The following is a 17,304-nucleotide window of genomic DNA, read 5'->3' as shown; positions in this document are numbered from 1 at the left end:
AATCAGCTTAGACATTACAGTAGTAATAATATGGGCCTCTTTGACCAGTGTCTGGCGGAAAGTGTCAGCCACTTCTTGTTCTTACAAACATCTCGGGCGTTTATTCTTGCATGGCTGCAATAAAAGCAGTAAAGCTCACGATGCAGATGGCATGCGGGCGGGCGATCCCTGTTAAATACAAAAGAGCTACTACTGGGGCTAGTTGGAAATACATACTTGAAGGAATTGGTGAGCCGCTAAAAACCACTCAGTGGTTTTTAGCGCTCACCAATTCCTTCAAGTCTGTTAAATACGTTCTTGACCCAATTACGCGAGGGTGCTGGTGCGGGCTAGTTGGCGTAACTTGACAAAAAAGTGGAGCAGCCAAAACACAGGCAGAGACACACACGCCTGTGCCGTTCATCTCTACCTCGTCCTGTGCTGGCGCTGTTCCACTTTTTTGACCTAATTGGTCCAGTTATCACTCACATTTATAATGAGATTCTAACCACGGGCACATTCCTTAAAAAATGGCAGGTCCCTCGTGTAATACCTGTCTTCAAACACGGCGACCGTAGCACACTAAGCAATTATTCTCCTATTTCTATATTACCAGTTTTCTCGAAAGGAATTGAAAAACGATGCCAATTTCTTCATTTTTTGCATAGCCCAATTTATTTCTTACTTCCGGCATGGTTTCAGGAGCCACCTATCAGCACAGATTGCCCTTCTCACTCAGTAAAAAAGCATATTAAAAGCTTTCAGCAATAAGCAACTTATGATTGGAACCTACATAGATTTTACAAATGCTTTTGATCCTGTCAACAATTCAATGGTTTGGTTTGGTTTATTGGCGTTTACCACTTCTTCTTGGGCGAGTTGGTGCATACTTGAATTGAAGAAAATAGCGCCAGAGCATGCAGACCACGAAAAGACAAGGACGAGACACAAAGCGCTAAGCGCTTTGTGTCTCGTCCTTGTCTTTTCGTGGTCTGCATGCTCTGGCGCTATTTTCTTCAATTCAATTATTGGCGTTTAACGTCCCGAAGCAACTCAGGCTATGAGGGACGCCGTAGTGGAGGGCTCCGGAAATTTCGACCACCTGGGGTTTTTTAACGTGCACTGACATCGCACAGTACACGGGCCTCTAGAATTTCGCTTTCATCAAAATTCGGCCGCCGAGGCCGGGATCGAATCCGCGTCTTTCGGGACAGCAGCAGAGCACGATAACCACTGAGCCACCGGGGCGGGGCTGAATAATTCAATTGTTTTGTCCAAGTAACACACATACCAATTACGCGGTATTGTTCATACACTGCTTAAATCTAGTCTCGGAAATAGCACACAATCAGTTCATATAAATGACAGTAAATCCTCCATCCTAGCTGTCTGTACTGCCAATTCGCAAGGCCGCAATGTGGAACCGGTGTTATGAATTATTTACGTCAATGACATAATTTGCTGCACCGACTGCGCAGAATGTGTCATGAGCAGATGAATGTGTCCCCGGTGACGAGGTAGCGGAAATACTCGATCTAACCTTCTCTTCTATTTTTACAAGAGAACCAGATGATAACCTCCCGTATATTTCCTCGTATAATCATCCCGTCATGCCAGATATCACATTTTCACCCCAAGGAATCTTGAAACTAATCGAATCTTTAAAATTGACCTCATCAGCTGGCGTCGACGGCATCAATGCCAAAGTGCTCAAAAGCACCAAGGAAATCACCAGTGTTATTTTGTCCCACATTTTTCAGCAGTCATTATCATCCGGCATCGTCCCTCATGACTGGAAACTGGGTAAGATTGTTCCAGTTCCTAAGCCAGGCTCTTCTAACTACCGGCCCATATCTCTGACCAGCGTCTGTTCTAAAATTATGGAGCACGTTATTTATTCGCAAATCACAAATTTCCTTATATCTGTTAAGTTCTTTAACCCTAACCAGCACGGATTTCAAAAAGGACTTTCATGTGCCACCCAACTTGCGCTATTTCTTCACGACATAAGTACTAATTTAGACCTTAATACGCCTGTTGACGCTCTGTCGAATCGACAAAGTCCCTCATAAACGCCTACTACTAAAGCTTTCAGAACTAAATCTTGATCCGCTCGTCTTCAACTGGATACAGGACTTCCTCACTAACCGTCAGCAATTTGTTGAAGCCAACAACAAATCTTCTTCACTCTCTAACGTACTCTCTGGTGTGCCGCAAGGCACAGTTCTTGGCCCTCTCCTTTTCTTAATTTACATCAATGACTTGCCTAATCATATTTCATCAAACATCCGCTTATTTGCCGACGATTGTGTCATTTACCGTCCTATTTATAGTGCAGCAGATAATAATGCCCTTCAATGTGATCTATTAAGACTGGAAGAGTGGTGTCGCAGATGGCTGATGGTCTTAAATACTAACAAAACTGCGCTTGTTTCCTTCCACAGAAGACAAAATTACCCGACCCCAAATTATCTTCTGAACGGTTCTAGTGTTTTCCCCCGCCATTCCATTAAGTATCTTGGTGTTGACATCTCGAGTACCCTTAACTGGTCTATCCATATAACGCGGATAATTAACAATGCTAACAAAACTCTCGGCTATCTTCGTCGTAATTTACGTCTAGCTTCGCCAGCAGTTAAATTACTAGTTTATAAAACATTAATTTGGCCAAAGTTAGAATACGCATCTGCCATCTGGGACCCCGCTCAGCTTAACCTAACTAACTGTGCTGAACTTGCCCAAAATCGCGCCGTTCGATTCATCTACTCAAACTACTCATACTCCACCAGTGTTACTTCCCTCAAAAGTAATGCATGCCTACCTAACCTCAAGCAACGTCGCACAGTTGCAAGGCAGTGCTTGTACCTCAAAATGTATCATAACTTTTCTTCCCACTGTCCTATTCAGCCTGCTCATCGTTCTTCAGCCCGCACAAGCCACCAAAATGCCGTTTACGCACCTCCTGCTCGCACCGCGACCCATCTTCATTCCTTCTTCATCCAAACAGCGCGTGACTGGAACAGTCTTCCCACAAGTACCATCCTTCACACAAACCCGGACCATTTCAAGAAAGCCATCGAAAAAATCTATTAACACCAGGTTGTTAGCCCACCCCTCATGTAAAGCCCTCACCCGAGGGCCCTTGAGGTATATTTAATAAATAAATAAATAAATAAATAAATAAATAAATAAATAAATAAATAAATAAATAAATAAATAAATAAATAAATAAATAAATAAATAAATAAATAAATAAATAAATAAATAAATAAATAAATAAATAAATAAATAAATAAACCCTTTTTGTTGAGGGAAAAACAATACCAGATACTACATAACCATCAAACTAAGTTCTTTCTGAGGTAAGCAAGTGGGTCTACGTATATTTTTAATGGGCAGACCCGATTCAAATAACACAGACGGTTTTGTACTCATCAGAAGGAAAATTTCAGCTAACGTCATTGCAACTATGTCTAGGTACAGGTCGTGTAGAAATGGTTGATTCACTTAAAATCCTTTTTATCTGCGGAGAAAAAAAGCATGTAACTTGTAGCAAGCGTGTCGAGCACCTCCAGTCGTAAGTATCCAGGGGCGTTATTAGGAGGCAGAAATTTTGCCGGGAGCCAACAGGCACCGCAAGCAAGGAGGTCGTGAGTTTAAAATGGAGGATCACACTATTAACCCTCCATTGATCAATTACACAAATTAAAAAATATAGGGAAGAAACTTTCCCCTATCCCCTAGTATCGGTTACTATTGGCTTCCTGTATGTATGTCATAAAGAGCGCCTGTTTTCCTTTGCCTTGTCTGCTCAGTAGCCTAACGAGGACCTCGGTTCTGGCAGTCTTGATGCCATAGATAACATACGACGGTTTTCGCATAGCTTCCGCCCAAACCGTTCGATCAAGTTTTATGTCACACTCGCAGTAATACAGGACGTACTACGTCGCCCCTATTGGCGAGTCTGACTCTGGTGAAAGCTCTCAAGGGCAGCTTACCAGCTACATAACCATACCGCAAAGCAGAACATTGCACAGCCATCGCTATAGCTAAGTTGGCAGATTTAGCAAAATTCCTAGCTCCTTGATTCGGATCCCACCGGCAGCATGCGTTTTTTTTTACTGCGCTACCAGCTACAGCGGCCATTAACTGCAATTAGCTGTTGTGTGTTTCTCTGTGTGCCTGTGTCAAGCCGATTTTGTGCCAGGCTTCTCTCCTGCCCACCGTGTTAGGCGGCAGCTGAGTTAATCGTAAGAGTCTGCTCGCGATGAGCAACCTGGATCGCAACCCAACAAAGCACCATAAATGGCAGTGGCGCATCGCTTGACCGCAGCACCACTGCGCCAGGAGGGGTACAGCGACTCCCAGGGGATCTGTGAATGCAGAGAATGACCAATTCCGCATGTGTGGAGATTACCCATATCGTTATCCGAACAACAGCCCTCCTTGAACGCTTGACCTGAACTCAGGAACCGAGCTTCCCGAACTACTACCGCACCGGATTCGCATTTGGACTAACTACGCAAATCCACCACTTTTTCTTCTCTTTTCTAGTCAATTATCTTTAAGCGACACAATAATTACACCATTAATCTTCCATTAGTCAACACCAGAGTTTTTTTTTAATAAAAAACATTTCCCTATGCCCCTTTGGTTTCTGCGACTCTTGGCTTCCTTCATGTACTAACCTAAAAATGTATTTTTGAAATAAAATATTTTTCCAATTTTTTAGCAGAGCTATGAAAAAAACATTTTACCTAGACTTACAAGATACAAGGAAAAACGGCTTGTACCTATATCTCGTACATCTCATTATACACACAGTCCTTGAGCTATACAATCCCCACATTATTCGCTCGAGAAATTTCCACGCAGCATATCAACCCAAACACTCCATAACTTGTTGCGGCAAGAAATCTGTTATTGGCTTCTCGAGGTTCCTGTGGCTACGCCCTGTACCATCCCGACCTCCCCGCTCCTGAAACCAGGATATATTTTATAGTTGCCTAGTTTTTAATTTTAAATTTTTTTTTTATTTTACTATATATAGTTTTACAGCCTTTGTCTGTTTACGGCCTAATTTTCTGTAATCTTTTAATTCCCGTGCCATGCTCATAAATGTAATTTCCCCAATGTCACTCTGCCTTTCTTCACCACAGGTTTGTCTTAGTGTGGAGGCTTGTACACTCCCTTCATCTTTCACTCGATCTATTTTTATCTCCTCATTTTTGCAGCATTATTTGCTGGGCTCTAAACTTTGACAAGCTTGAAAAGCGCACTTTTGCAGTAATTAAGTTTCAGTACGGGATGCCTCTTTCCTGAAGAACACATCACGAGCCAGTTGGTTTTCCATCACAACGAAAACAGCGCAAACATCGGGAAGGACGCAGAAAGGGGAGATCAGACACAGGCGCTGACTAACAACTGAAATTTCATTGCTCTGACACATCGGTAAATGTACACAGGGTATCAAAAAGAACAAGAAGGATAAGGCATGAATCATAGATACTCGCAGCAGGAAACGAGAATGAAGTCATGACTGCTGGGCTGTCGAAAGGAAACGAAATTTCTTATCCAGAAGTGCGACGCACGGATGGTATGCTGACACAGCGGTGTTTTAGGGTCGCGATTTTTTTGGCTTCAATTATCTTTCGCATGTTTGGTCACTGCACCTGCGCAGCACGCTCGTGTCACTCCAGTGATGAGTGCATTTACAATCGCGCCAATGAACGCCCAGATTGCCTGAGATTCGTGTTCTTACATTGTAGTTGTGCTCTGACAGTCTCTTGTTAAGGCATCTGCCGATTTGGCCTACGTAAGCATGACCGCAAGACAAGGTAATTGAATAAACTAAGCATTGAGCACAGGAAACAAACCGATCGCGATGATTCGTGGTGCAGCCAACGTATCTGCGACCCATCTGACTTACACGCTTCACAGGCTTTACAGACGATCTGGGGCTGAAAATACTACGTCTATTCCTACGATCTTTCTCAGGGAACGTGAAATTCCGTGTGCGTAAGGAATCACGGCGATCTTCTTGTCCCTGTCGCTTTGACGTGGTTCTTTTTTTTTGTCAACATGACCTCGGCCAGCGATGATAAGAGCGTGAGAGGGTAACCAGCCTGCACAAGTCTGCGCGTCTGGTTTAAATAACTTTCTTCAAGCTTATGATTGCATGATTTTTTGACTGCGTTATAGAAGCAAGAGTTAACAATATTGCGCTTAACGAACTTCCAGTGTGCTGAATCAAAGGGCAGAAGGGGTTTTTTGGCTCGAGGCTCAAAGGCCCAGCACAAATGTTGGTTGTCAAAATAGAGTCCTAATTCTAAAAATCGTAAGACACCATTAGAAGGCAGGCAGTTCATGGGTGGCAACCAAAGTGCTCAGCATGCTAGAAAAATTGCTAAGAACCTTTGAAGCTTCGAATGGGAGGGCCTGATGCTCGCATTCTAGGATGACAGATAGTCGTCGACAAAACGGAATATCAGCTCCACATTGCGGCACTGAAAGAGGCTCTGTAACGCTCTGTCCTTCATAGCTAAGTAAAGATCATTGAGTACCGGAGAAATGGAAGAATCTATACAGATGTCATTTTTTTGAAGAAAAAGTAAACCATTCCATTCTGCGAATGTGTACGTTAAGTACACAGAAAGTATCTGGAAAAAGCCGGCAGTTGAAATGCAACTCTCGTTCTGGAATTTTACGGATCCATGCTGGTCAATGCAATCCTTGATGCAAGTGATCAAGTCGTCATGAGGGATGGCATAGTATAAGTCCTTAGTGTCAATATAAAAGCCTGCGAACGCCTTTTAGGAGTTGTTTTTTAAAAACTTAACCACATGATCTGCATTCTTTACCAAAAACGGGTCGTATACAGTTAGTAGCTTTAGTTCCTTTGCCAAGTCCCTGTCTCAGAAACAATGACACGGAAAGGATGATCTACCTTATGAGTTTTAACAGAGAAATACACAAGTTGTTGCTGTGGTCCATCGCATTACCCAACTTTTGCAAGTTCAGGTGTTCACACAGTTTCCTGGCCCCGTTCTTTACCTTCTTAAAGGACACGTAGACGCATTCATCGAAGGACGATCCTATGGCTTCGAAGGCCTTGACTATGTAGTCTCCCTTCGGTAAAACTGCGAATCCTCCTTCCTTGTCAGCTGGAAGAAGCAAAGTTCATTCTTCTTCAGGTAGGGCACAGTCTTCCCCAGGGGTAGTCTCTTGCTAGCCGGCTTTCAGCGGGTCAACACGTCCACTCCCTTGGAAACGCACCGGTCCACTTCAGCCTCCAATAGAAACCGCGTTCACCTTCTCAGTGATGCCGAGGGCTCAAGTTTGCTCTTGAGCGGAAGAAATCGGCTCCTGAACTTCTTAGCATGGTTCGGAACGTCTCCAGACTGGCCCCTGGAGCTGAAGTGGACCGGTGCGTTTCCGAGGGAATGGACGTGTTGACCCGCTGTAAGCCGGCTAGCAAGAGACTACCCCTGAGGAAGACTGTGTTCTACCTGAAGAAGAATGAACTTTGCTTCTTCCCGCTGACAAGGAAGGAGGATTCGCAGTTTTACCGAAGGGAGACTACATAGTCAAGGCCTTCGAAGCCATAGGATCGTCCTTCGATGAATGCGTCTACGTGTCCTTTAAGAAGGTAAAGAACGGGGCCAGGAAACTGTGTGAACACCTGAACTTGCAAAAGTTATGTAATGCGATGGACCACAGCAACTACTTGTGCCTAGAATTGTTTTTCTCTGTTAAAACTCATAAGGTAGATCATCCTTTCCGTGCCATTGTTTCTGAGACAGGGACTTGACAGCAATCTGTTGCATCATTTTTACAAAAGGAACTAAAGCTACTAACTGTATACGACCCGTTTTTGGTAAAGAATGCAGATCCTGTGGTTAAGATTTTAAAAGACCACTCCGAAAAGGCGTTGGCAGTCCTTTCTATTGACATTAAGGACTCAAAGAAGTTGCCTTTTTGCTTGTCCTGCCATGCCCACTACGGTGTCTGAAGATTGCATATGAGTGCTGCCATGTTCTTGAGCTCCTTCTATGTGGGGACGTTGCATTGAATCCCGGTCCCATTTCTAACAACGAATTACTGCAAACGGTATTTGAAGGTCAAAATTCGCTGTGCGAAGAAATACTTGACCTAAAGTCAAAAACAGATGGCATGATTACAGACATTCAAGCTCAATTTGCCACTATTGACGCCCACATCTCCGAACTTAAAGCTAAGACCCTGAAATTAGAGGATCTTGAAAACGCGCTCCGTACATACCAAGCTTCTGTGGGCAATCAGGCTCGTAAGCTCACAGATCTAGAAAACAGAAGCAGGCGCTCTAATCTTATCGTTTATGGTATAACCGAAGAAGAGAACGAAACTGAATCCGATCTTAAGCGCAAAGTCATCGCAGAAACCTTTGAGGAAAAACTTGGCGTATCACCTGGGTCAATTGGTCGCATTCACAGGCTAGGAAAGGGAACGTCAGCAAGACCAGTTATCGTTTTTTTTTTTCAGGATTTCAACGAAAAAGGATCCCTCTTCAAAAATTGCACCAAACTTAAAGGGTGTAATATTTCTATCCAGAACGACTACTCGCAGCCTACTTTAAAACGACGGAAGATGTTGTGGCAGAGTGCAAAATCTGAGAAATTGCAGGGCCGGAAAGTGTTTCTTGTTCATGACAAGTTGCACATTGACGATGATGTGTTTATCTGGGACGATACAAAACAAGAATGACAGTTAATTTCCAAGCCCCCCCAAGCACCTTCCTCATGATCCTATCAGGATAAGCATGTTAGGCTTCTTAACATAAATGCCCGGAGTATCGTAAATAAGACTAGCCAACTTGAAGGAGTTCTTTTGTCTTATAGCCCACACATCACCGTCATTACTGAAACTTGGTTGCACAGTGCAATCAGCAACGACGATCTTGTTCCTCCAGCATTCAAAACTTATCGTAAAGACAGGCCCACCAGGGGTGGTGGAGTTGCTGTAGTAATAAAATGGGAAATAGAAACCGTTCGTCTTCCTGACCTAGATGACGTAAAATTTTTATGCTTGAAGATTAAGCTATTTGGGCATATCCTCTTATTGTGTGCAATATATAGACCACCAGAGTCGACACCTGATCTTGTAATGAAACTAAGGGATCATTGGCACGTTACAGCAAATATAAGATGATAGTTGTTGAGGACTTCAACTTTCCATGCATTGACTGGGACCGTTTGCTTTCCAGTGCCGACTCTGCAATTGATTCCAATACTATGTTTGACATCATGTTTGAGAATAATCTTGTTCAAATTGTCAGTAAGCCTACACGTGTAGGCAATCGTCTAGTTCCATTCTTGATTTAGTTTTTCTTCATCGTGCTTTTGATGATTATGAAGTGTCTGTGGATTCCGGCTTATCTTATCATAAAATGGCATCTGTTTGCCTAGCACTTGCTCCCAAATCTGTAAAAAATGGTGCAGTTGTTAAAACAGTGAAAGATATTGAACGAGCTGACGATGATGCCATTTAGATTACTTAGATTCTCAGTTTGCTGACTTCTCTGATGATGATGCTGCTGTTCTTTGGAACAAATTTAAGAATTTATGCCACTTTTGTTTGAGTAATTTTGTTCCTGACAAAATAAAGAAAACGGCGAAACATACGCCTTGGATGAACAGGCATATAATACATTTAAAACGGAAGGGCAAACGCTTACGTAAGAAAAGAACAGCATCTCATGCTTTCAGCGAAGCTCGCGCAGCTCTTTCCGACGCCATTATGCGTGCAAAGTCTTTTTATTTTAACACTACTCTCCCGAACTTCATTTCTGAGGATCCTCAAGGCTTCTGGAACTTTATGAAGGAAAGCAAAAGGCATGTGCAACAAATATCTCATAACGGTGCAGTAGTCACTAACCCCAAGATTATTTCACAACATTTTAACCAATATTTTCACAGCGTTTTCTCCATGCCCGCTGAACCTTCATTTTCAACATTCCAGTCTCATTTTCCGAATGTCACAGATTTGATTTCGCATGACGGAGTACTGAACATGCTGCTCCGACTGAAAGTTAAATCTTCACCGGGACCTGATGGTATACTTGGCGCGTTCCTTCGCCGTTACGCTGAAACACTGAGCAAGTTCCTCGTAGTTATATTTCAAGCATCCATTAGTACTGCGTCCATACCTGACGATTGGAAGACTGCACGTGTGGTGCCCGTCCTAAAGAAGGGTGACCCACTTTCTTTATCTAACTACCGCCCCATATCTATATTATGTTCTTCTTGTAAGTTCATGGAGCACATTGTGTCTAACCTCATTTCAAAATTTCTTCAAGAAAATAACATTCTGTCGCAACATCAACACGGCTTCAGGAAAGGGTTTTCTACAACTACTCAGTTAGTCACCATATTTCACTTCCTTGCTTCCGTCGTGTATAGGGCTGGCCAGGTAGACTTAATTTTCTTGGATTTCAGCAAGGCTTTCGACCTAGTACCCCATAATAAATTAATTGAGAAACTTTAACTGATAGGACTGCCAGATTTTATTATTGCTTGGGTATCGAGGTACTTAATACAACGCAAACAGTACGTAACTATTAATGGAGATGATTCTTGCGCTCCTCCGGTCACATCAAGTGTCCCCCAGGGCAGTGTGCTTGGGCCGCTGTTGTTTTTGATATATTGTAACGATATTGTAGATGTGGTTGATGGACCTGTACAGATTCGCATGTACGCTAATGACTGTATTATTTTCAATGAGATCCGATCAGCTGACGATCAGGCAATACTAAACACGTCCCTTAATAGTATCCGCGCATGGTGTAATCGATGAGGCATGAAACTTAACTTTGAAAAGACTGTCCTACTACGTGTTACAAGAAAACTTAATCCATTTAAACGCTCCTTTTTTTCTGGGTTCAGGAGAAATTACCGAAGTAACTGAATATAGATATCTTGGTGTTACATTAACAAACAACTTAAGCTGGAACACTCACATTTCTAACACTTGCTCGTCTGCCTTACGAAAATTTTGCTTGTTGCGCCATAAACTAAAAGATTCACCACTTCAGGTTAAGAGAAAAGCATATGAAACCTTTATAAGGACTAAATTAGAATATGCGTGCATTGTATGGGACCCGTATACTCTCACTAACATAAAAGCACTTGAACGGATCCAAAGGAAACCTGTGCAATTCATGTTTTCGCAATACAATAGAACTGCTTCCGTCTCTCCATTAATGCAGTCGAATTCCATACCAACCCTTCAGTCCCGGCGCAAGTTTCTTCGGTTGAAATTCTTATTTTTGTTATTTAACCATAAACTTGGAATTAATTCTTCGGCGTATCTTAATATACAGAACACCAGACAAACCCGACACTCCCACCCCCTTTCTCTGACCCCGTACTCTGACCCCGTTCTTTCCACAAACCATCAGGGACTGGAACAGCTTACCAGCTTCGTGTGTACGGTCTCTTCACCTGATAAGTGACCATTGTTAGTTTGTTTTGTTAGTTTGTTATGTTAGTTTCGTTTTCTTTTTCATGTCATTTCGCGCTGCTCGTTTTCTGCTTGCACTTTGGTATTATTGCTCAATTTGTGTTCTGTTTCTGTATCCACTCCTCTCACGGCCTGCAGTATGCCATAAATAAATAAATACTATGTCACCCCTCATGACGACTTGATCACTTGCATCAAGGATTACACTGACCAGCATGGATCCGTAAAATTCCAGAACGAGAGTTGAATTTCAGCTGCCGGCTTTTTCGAGCTACTTTCTGTGTACTTAACGTCCACATTCGCAGAATGGAATTTTCTAAATTTTTCTTCCAAAAAATGACATATGTATAGATTCTTCCATTGCTCCGGTACTAAATGATCTTTACTTAGCTATGAAGGACAGAGCGTTACACAGCCTCTTTCAGTGCCGCAATGTTGAGCAGATCTTCCGTTTTGTCGACGACTATCTTGTCATCCTAGAATGCGAGCATCAGTTAGTTAAGCGCAATATTGTTAACTCTTGCTTCTATAACGCAGTCAAAAAATCATGCAATCATAAGCTTGAAGAAAGTTATTTAAACCAGACGCGCAGACTTGTGCAGGCTGGTTACCCTCTCACGCTCTTATCATCGCTGGCCGAGGTCATGTTGACAAAAAAAAAGAACCACGTCAAAGCGACAGGGACAAGAAGATCGCCGTGATTCCTTACGCACACGGAATTTCACGTTCCCTGAGAAAGATCGTAGGAATAGACGTAGTATTTTCAGCCCCAGATCGTCTGTAAAGCCTGTGAAGCGTGTAAGTCAGATGGGTCGCAGATACGTTGGCTGCACCACGAATCATCGCGATCGGTTTGTTTCCTGTGCTCAATGCCTAATTTACTCAATTCCCGTTGTCAAGGAAGTGTTGAGCATTTTTTCGGAGCACGGTGCCGGGTTAAATTTCACTTGGGAATCACCTACAGATGCCTGTATTCAGTTCTTTGATATTAAATTGGATTTCACCAACATTAATATCTGCTTGATGTACCATCGACATACCAAAAAACGTCATTACGCTTTGACAGCGCGCACACTAAAGTTTTTAAGCGGGGTATCGTGTCTTCCTGTCTTCAAGAAGCAGCTAAAAAATCCTGCACGCACCACATGGCCACTAGCATCCATGAGCAAGACAGGCGCCTGCATGAGGCTGCATTCGCCGTAGACCTTATACTGGCAGTGTGTGAAAGCCTTTTGCAAAAGCTGAAAGCCTCCAAGGTTTCCTGTAGTGAGCAGGGAAGTGAAGAGAACAAAAGCAAGGCTCCTCTCCAGGTAATACCATATTGCCATAGGTTTTCACATAATTTCAAGAAGCTGGCAGCGTGTTATAATGTACAAGTTGTCTTCTCTGCCCCATGTAAACTTTCCAAGGTCAGCGCTAAGAAAATTAAAAAACGATATGACTGCGCGACGAAACATTAAACGAAGTTTACCGAAAGCAAGGCGAAGGTTGTGTACGAAATTCTTATCGGCTGCGGGCCTCAGGAAGATTGGGCAGACAGGAAGATGCTTCAATGAGAGGGCGAGAGAACATAGATGATGCGAAACGTAACAAATCAGGAAGTAATCTAGCCGACCATTGAAAAGCGTGTGAAACTGAGCAAGAGAACGGATGCTATTGAAAAATAGATAAGAGTATTCCTAACTTCAGCTGAAGGAAAAACAGAGCGTGAAGTCATGGATGCGTATTTTATAAGGAAAGCTGGGAAAAAGTGCGTCAGCGCCCCTTCTATTCATGAACTTGACAGTGAGGTTGAATTCTTGGATGGCTACCTGTAGGTGTAAACCATGTCCTCAAGACTGCTTTGCGTAGGCACCTTTTCTTGTTGTCGAGAAGCGGAGTGGTCCCTCTTTTCCTTTGCATTTTCTTTCTTCTATTCTTTGGCGTTTTCTTGGATTTTACTCCACTTGGTATTTCAATTTCTGATATTTGCATACCCGATTCACCAATGGTCATTTCGCCTCCCCTCCCTCTTTGTTTTAGCGTGGAGCCCTCTATACTCGTGTCTGATATTCTCGTTTTATCCTTTTCTGTTTCGTTCTTTCTGTCTCTTTTTTCGTATACATGAACATATATTTTAGTTTCTAGTCTTTAATTTTTTTTTCAGTGTGTTTTCGGTCCTTGTCTCTTTTCGGCCTAATTTTCTGTTATCTTTTACTTCCCGTGCCATGCTTATGAAAGTAATTTCCCTATTGTCACTCTGCCTTTCTTCACCACATTTTTGTCTTAGTGAGGAGCCTTGAACACTCAATTCATCTTTCACTCGATCTATTTCTATCCTCATTTCTGCGCGCGTTATTTATTTGGCTCTAAACCTTGACAAGCTTGAAAAGCGCAATTTTGCAGTAATTAAGTTTCAGTACGCGATGTCTCTTTTCTGTTCGTTTGTTCTCCAGGCACCGTGTTTTTCTTTTTCTTATTTTATCGTAATTTTTATTATTTGCTAATTTTCCACACGCTGTAATCTAGATTGTGCGCTTTGCGCATGCTCATCGCTTGGTGGTGGTGATCGACTCCCATGTATTAGACGTGGCGGCTTTTCGAAAATAAAGTTGCACGTTAGCGTCGGTCCCGTCCAGTTCTGTGTCGTCCGTGTTCTTTTTGCGCTATGTTTTCGAAGATTCTGAGGAACATTTGTATAATTTGACACATTGATATTATAACTGTTGTGTAACTGTTGATACAAAAATTTCGCAGTGCGTTGTTAGCTCCAGTGGAGAGGTCCAGTGGAGAGGTCCAGTGGAGAGGGTCGCCAGGCCTGAGATAACTGCAAGGTTAGCTGGGGAGTGAGTGCGCTCATACTTGTGAACGAATTGCAGTGTCTTACTTGGCGTCCTTTTTTTGAAGCGAAAAGCTTCACTAGGCTATTCAACACCGCGCTTCGCGTGATCCACACTACAGATTTGACACTTCTGCGCATGCGCGAAACCGAGTGACGTCACGCACGGCGCAGGTACTCGCCATGGAAGGACAATAAGAATCAACAGTCGGATGGCGCAGAAACAGGCAGAAGTGCCAGTGGGACCAAGGTCTCCACGGCAGACTTTGTGAACAATCCGCTCGGCTACGTGTGTGACGTTTGTGGAAGACTATGGCATTTACGGGATCTTAAGCCGGTAAGCGATGCCATGCGGCAGACGTCGAGCGTAGCATCTGTAGAGTTCAGTGAAACCGTGGGTAGGGTGTGCGCCTCATGTAGGGCATTTTTAGTCAAAGAGAAAAACCCTCTGTTCAGCGTCGTTTGACCTTTCGCCGCAGCCGTGCGCAGTGCGGATTCGAAAGGAGAGGTATAAAAGGCGCGCTTGCGCATAGAACAGGCGCAGACACTCGCCATGGAAGGAGAAGCAGCACTCGGACGGCGCAAAAACACCGATCCAGACGTGGTAGCTTGGGATTTGGCTGAAAAGCAGCGAGCGCTTTTCGCTTCGAGATATCTAGGCTTAACTTTAGCTAAGCCACAGCCAAATTTTAAGCTTCACATTGTTATTCACTGTTTGAGGAAACCAGACAGTGTGAGCGTATTCCAGTATGACTCTTATGAATGTTTTGTATGCTAAGAGCTTAGTTGATGGTGGTGCAACCGGGCGCATCTTTTCAGGGAAAAAAAGTTTTCGTAATGCTGCTGAAGACATGCCAGCAATGCCTGCATCCCACCTGAAGTCAGCGGTTAGTTTGACACAGAGGTATTTGATGCTGATGAACTGAAAGCTTTCTAATAAACATATAGCTCTTAACGCCCCAACATGAGTTCATACGAGACACATTTGCGGCACACATGACCTCTTATGAAGCGTGTAGTATGTATTCGTAGAAGGCGCATTTGTTGATGGGATTATGGAGGTTTTAACATCTCAAAGCAACTCAAGCCATGTGGGAGGCCGTAGTGAAGGTTTCCGGAAGTTTCGACCACCTGGGGCTCTTAACGTGCACTGACATCGCACAGTAGACGGGCCTCTACAAATTTGACGCCGTCGAAAGACATTTGTTACACATATAGCTCGTTTGTAGTACCCTGGAATTTGCACGAGATTTTTCGAAGAGGAGAGCCGGCGAGAATGGGCGGCTCATGGATATCCTCAACAGAGAGCAGGCCTACAAACTACAAACTACTACAAACTACAAACTCAGACTACAAACAGACACCTACCCAAGCAGAGCCATGTATCATAAAATGTGGCCGAACAAATACGCGAAAGAGTGCATGTGGTGCGGGGGCTACGGCACAACGTACCACGCCACCTGGGGCTGTGATAAAAGCCCTTTACTACCAAAGGTAAATAGCCCTAGTCTAGAGCAGTGGGAGGCCCTCCTGACTGACTCCGACCCGAGCACACAGCTTATGCTGGTGACGAGGGCCAAGGCAGCGGCGGAGGCCAACGTGATCCTTGAATAGGGAAGACCGACCACTGATGCTCCACATCTATCTATCCCCAACCCCCTACTCCCTAACTCTTCCTTTTGCAACAATAATTTTTTTACTGCTACTACATGGCGCAGTAAGCACGCTCGGCCGCTCATTGCTGCCGTGCACCCTTGCCGGCTATCGGCAGCAGCGCTTTGCGAAGCGCAGGGCTTACGCGATCGCGTGTGAGTGTGTCCTTTCCCGTGCTTCCCGAATGATCAAGTTTCCCAATTGCGTGCTACGTAGCACGGCTGTAAGCGCGCTATATTTTTGAGCGCTGCCTTCTGCGACTGGACAGCGCGCACTTGACGCGTGCAGTGGCTGTCCACAAAATGCGAGGACGGAGCACGACAGCCCGTGGTGCGATTGATGCCAGGAGAAATTCCCGCGTGTCCGGACCCGGTCGGCTGCCATGCGTGCAGATTAGAGTGAACCGAAGCACGTGTGAGCAGGGAAAAAAACTAATACAAAAATCGTTGCACTCACCTGGCTCAGTGGTTTCCTGCTGCGGGGAGCCACTCTCGGATGACGTGGAATCCATCGGCCCCGGTTCCGTTTTGTTCGTCGTCGACCCTTTCTCGGTCGAGGTCGTTTCCATCGTTGGCGGCTCCGCAGCTGCAGAGAAGGTCAGAAGGCTCCTCTTTTACCTTATAGAAATGATCTATAGACAATCTATAGACTTCTTATTAACTCTATTGACTTCCTATAGATATTGCTTTTTGTCTATTTATGTTCTAGAGATAAAAGTCTACTAAAAGTGTATGGCCATAAATTTATAGATTGTCTATAGACTGTCTATGGCATTTGTATTGCCTATAGACTTTTGCCTAGAGATAGTCTATAGGCTTTATAGACAGAAGTCTATAGACACCCTGTAGACTGTCTAAAACTTTTTTGTAACGGCGTTATCATTTAAAGGGACTGTGAAGCGGTTTTGAAGAATGCAGGTAAGTGGGTAGAACAAATTTTTTACTATTCACAATATTAGTCCTTGCGCTAGAGCCGGATATTTATCATGAATTTTTAAAACCCGCGATTTCGTGGCCCGACTGATCTGGGCGTGGTAGAAGGTTTTCGAGCGATTTTCCAGCGTGGGTACCTCACGAGTACCGGTTATGTCAGGGTGAGTGACAGGCCACTAGATGGTACGATTCGCCGCGAAACTAGTCTACCCGTGTAGCTGAGTGAACTCCCCGGTCGTAGCCGACCTTCGCCCACGTGGTTTTTATTTTGCCGCCCCGAACTCATTCCCCGTGTTTTTTGTCTTCGCCCGAGATGGATACGCCTTTCTCTGGCACCAGCTGCAAAGCTGGCGAGACGCCCAACTCGCACATGTTGTTTGTAAAGCCAGCGAGCTTCCCGGTGCATATTGGACTGCCTGCGCGAGA

The 17,304-nt window shown here is 44.0% G+C and overlaps 1 protein-coding gene across 1 annotated transcript in view; it reads right to left on the bottom strand.

Moving 5' to 3' along the window:
- The window catches only part of LOC149324996 (chitinase-3-like protein 1), a 300,609-nt gene that overhangs the window by 98,499 nt on the left and 184,806 nt on the right, over positions 1 to 17,304 (bottom strand). Inside the window, exon 6 of the mRNA XM_089563509.1 lies at positions 16,403 to 16,531. Coding sequence (XP_089419635.1) covers positions 16,403 to 16,531 — 129 coding nt within the window. The remainder of the gene's footprint in view (positions 1 to 16,402; positions 16,532 to 17,304) is intronic.

The sequence above is a fragment of the Amblyomma mixtum genome, chromosome 10 (genome assembly GCF_055824585.1).
Source record: "Amblyomma mixtum isolate Tamu chromosome 10, ASM5582458v1, whole genome shotgun sequence".
NCBI classification, from domain to species: domain Eukaryota; kingdom Metazoa; phylum Arthropoda; class Arachnida; order Ixodida; family Ixodidae; genus Amblyomma; species Amblyomma mixtum.
The sequence above is the reverse complement of the archived record's forward strand: the minus strand, read 5'-3'. Positions and strand labels throughout refer to the sequence as shown.